The sequence below is a fragment of the Trichechus manatus genome, unplaced genomic scaffold, assembly GCF_000243295.1.
Source record: "Trichechus manatus latirostris isolate Lorelei unplaced genomic scaffold, TriManLat1.0 scaffold00266, whole genome shotgun sequence".
NCBI lineage: Eukaryota > Metazoa > Chordata > Mammalia > Sirenia > Trichechidae > Trichechus > Trichechus manatus.
In genome coordinates, this window is record NW_004444202.1 from 742,221 (window position 1) to 744,042 (window position 1,822).

The following is a 1,822-nucleotide window of genomic DNA, read 5'->3' on the forward strand; positions in this document are numbered from 1 at the left end:
TAACCCACCCCCAACTCCACCATAAGTGACATTTTCAACACGAAACGAATTTGAATCTTCTAAGAAAAGCATCTGGTGCATCATGCGAGATACGAGGGGAACGATGGGGCTGTAAGGCGGAGGAAGCGGACGGAGATAAACGATCGCCCAGAGCGAACCAGGGTCCAAACCAGCCTGAGACAAGCTGCGCGGGAGTGTGACAGGAGGGGCTGGCTCGGGGTGATGAGATAGCGTCCCTGTGTGATGAAGGGCAGAGGGCTAAGGCCCTCTTTGAAGGTGTACACCTGAAATCGAATCACCCTACTAACAAAGCAAGCTGCTCCTTCCCAGCCCTGGGGAGAAGACGCTGTGGCTGGTTCAGGGACGGACCTGCTCCTCGGCCCTGAGTTTGTGCCCTGTGCGCACTCTCTGTGATACTCAAGAGACTCAGCCATCACCTCACCCCGTCTGTGACCATCGGCAGCGTGCACACGGACAACTGGGCTTTGCTGGAACCACCAGACAGAAGCCATTCAAGCGTCCCTTCTCTGAGAGGAACTTTCATTTTCTTTACAAAAACAACAAAAAGCAGTACTCTTACACCAAAGCTGCAATGTCCCTCACGATGTGCATTTAAAAAACCACTCATTCTCCAAGCGAGAAAAGGACATTCATGTTCCATTGCTCCCGTGTGTAGAAATTTACAAGTCTACCAAGTAACAACGGACTTGGCCATATCCAACTAGAAAAGGTGAGATTCATTTAAAAAATAGCTCACAGCCAGGATATTAAAGAAAATTGGATTTTTAAAGCGTGAAACGTTTTTCTCCTACCGTGGAGATTTCCTTTTTTTAAAAAATAGGATTGCATTCTACATTTGATTTTAACATTTTGGGAAATTATAAGTATTATTAGTAACTTGACCCCCCATTATAAATTTAGGCATTTTGGAAATAATTTTGTCCTCAGAGAATGTGTCTGAGTAATTTCCCAGAGTTTTAGAGAAGTAAAAGAGGCATCTTGGACGTTTTACAAAAACCCCAGCTCTCAGCCTAGGGCACAAACCTTTTAGAACAACTCACCTCTACCTCACAGGTGTACTCTGACCCGTCCAGAAGTGTCGCTTTGCACTGCATGCTTTTGGGCTTTTTCACAATCTTTAATGGAGAACGAGAGAGTTTGCTGCTGGATGATTTCTGAGAAAGTTTATCGTCTTCCAATTGCTGATATTCGAGCTGTTTTGCAGCTTCAGTAGCAAAATCCTGTTCCTTGTCAGTGACCTGGGAAGAGCAAACAAGGAACAGTTTTCATTGCAAGACAGAAAATAAACGCTGCATTGCTTGGGCAACCGTGGAACATGTTCGAAAGAGGCTTTCGTATTTCCTAGAGGATAACTGAATTAGGGCATTAAGAATGGAAATGCATATGTACATATCTATAATGCTAGTAGTTTCAAATAAATGTACTAATTTAAATGCACATTTAAATGTACCAATAACCAAACCAAAAACCAAACCCACCACCACTGAGTCGACGCCAACTTGTAGCAACCCACAGAACAGAGCAGAGCCCTCGCAGCGCAGTGGTTAAGAGGTCGGCTGCTCACCAAAAGGTCAGCAGTTTGAATCCACCAGCCGCTCCTTGGAAACCCTCTGGGGCAGTTCTACTCTGTCCTAAAGGGTCGCTATGAGTCAGAATCGACTTGATGGCAGCGGGTTTGGTTTTTTTTTTTTTAACAGAACAGAGTAGAATTGTCCCACAGAGGTTCCAAGCAGTGGCTGCTGTTTTAATTTGACTGAAGAATTTATAAGGGACTGCACTGGCAAACACCATCAAGATTTCA

The 1,822-nt window shown here is 44.8% G+C and overlaps 1 protein-coding gene across 1 annotated transcript in view; it reads right to left on the reverse strand.

The window, feature by feature from the left end:
* EPB41L3 (erythrocyte membrane protein band 4.1 like 3) overlaps positions 1 to 1,822 on the reverse strand; it is a 183,362-nt gene that overhangs the window by 96,749 nt on the left and 84,791 nt on the right. Inside the window, exon 3 of the mRNA XM_023724879.1 lies at positions 1,062 to 1,259. Coding sequence (XP_023580647.1) covers positions 1,062 to 1,259 — 198 coding nt within the window. The remainder of the gene's footprint in view (positions 1 to 1,061; positions 1,260 to 1,822) is intronic.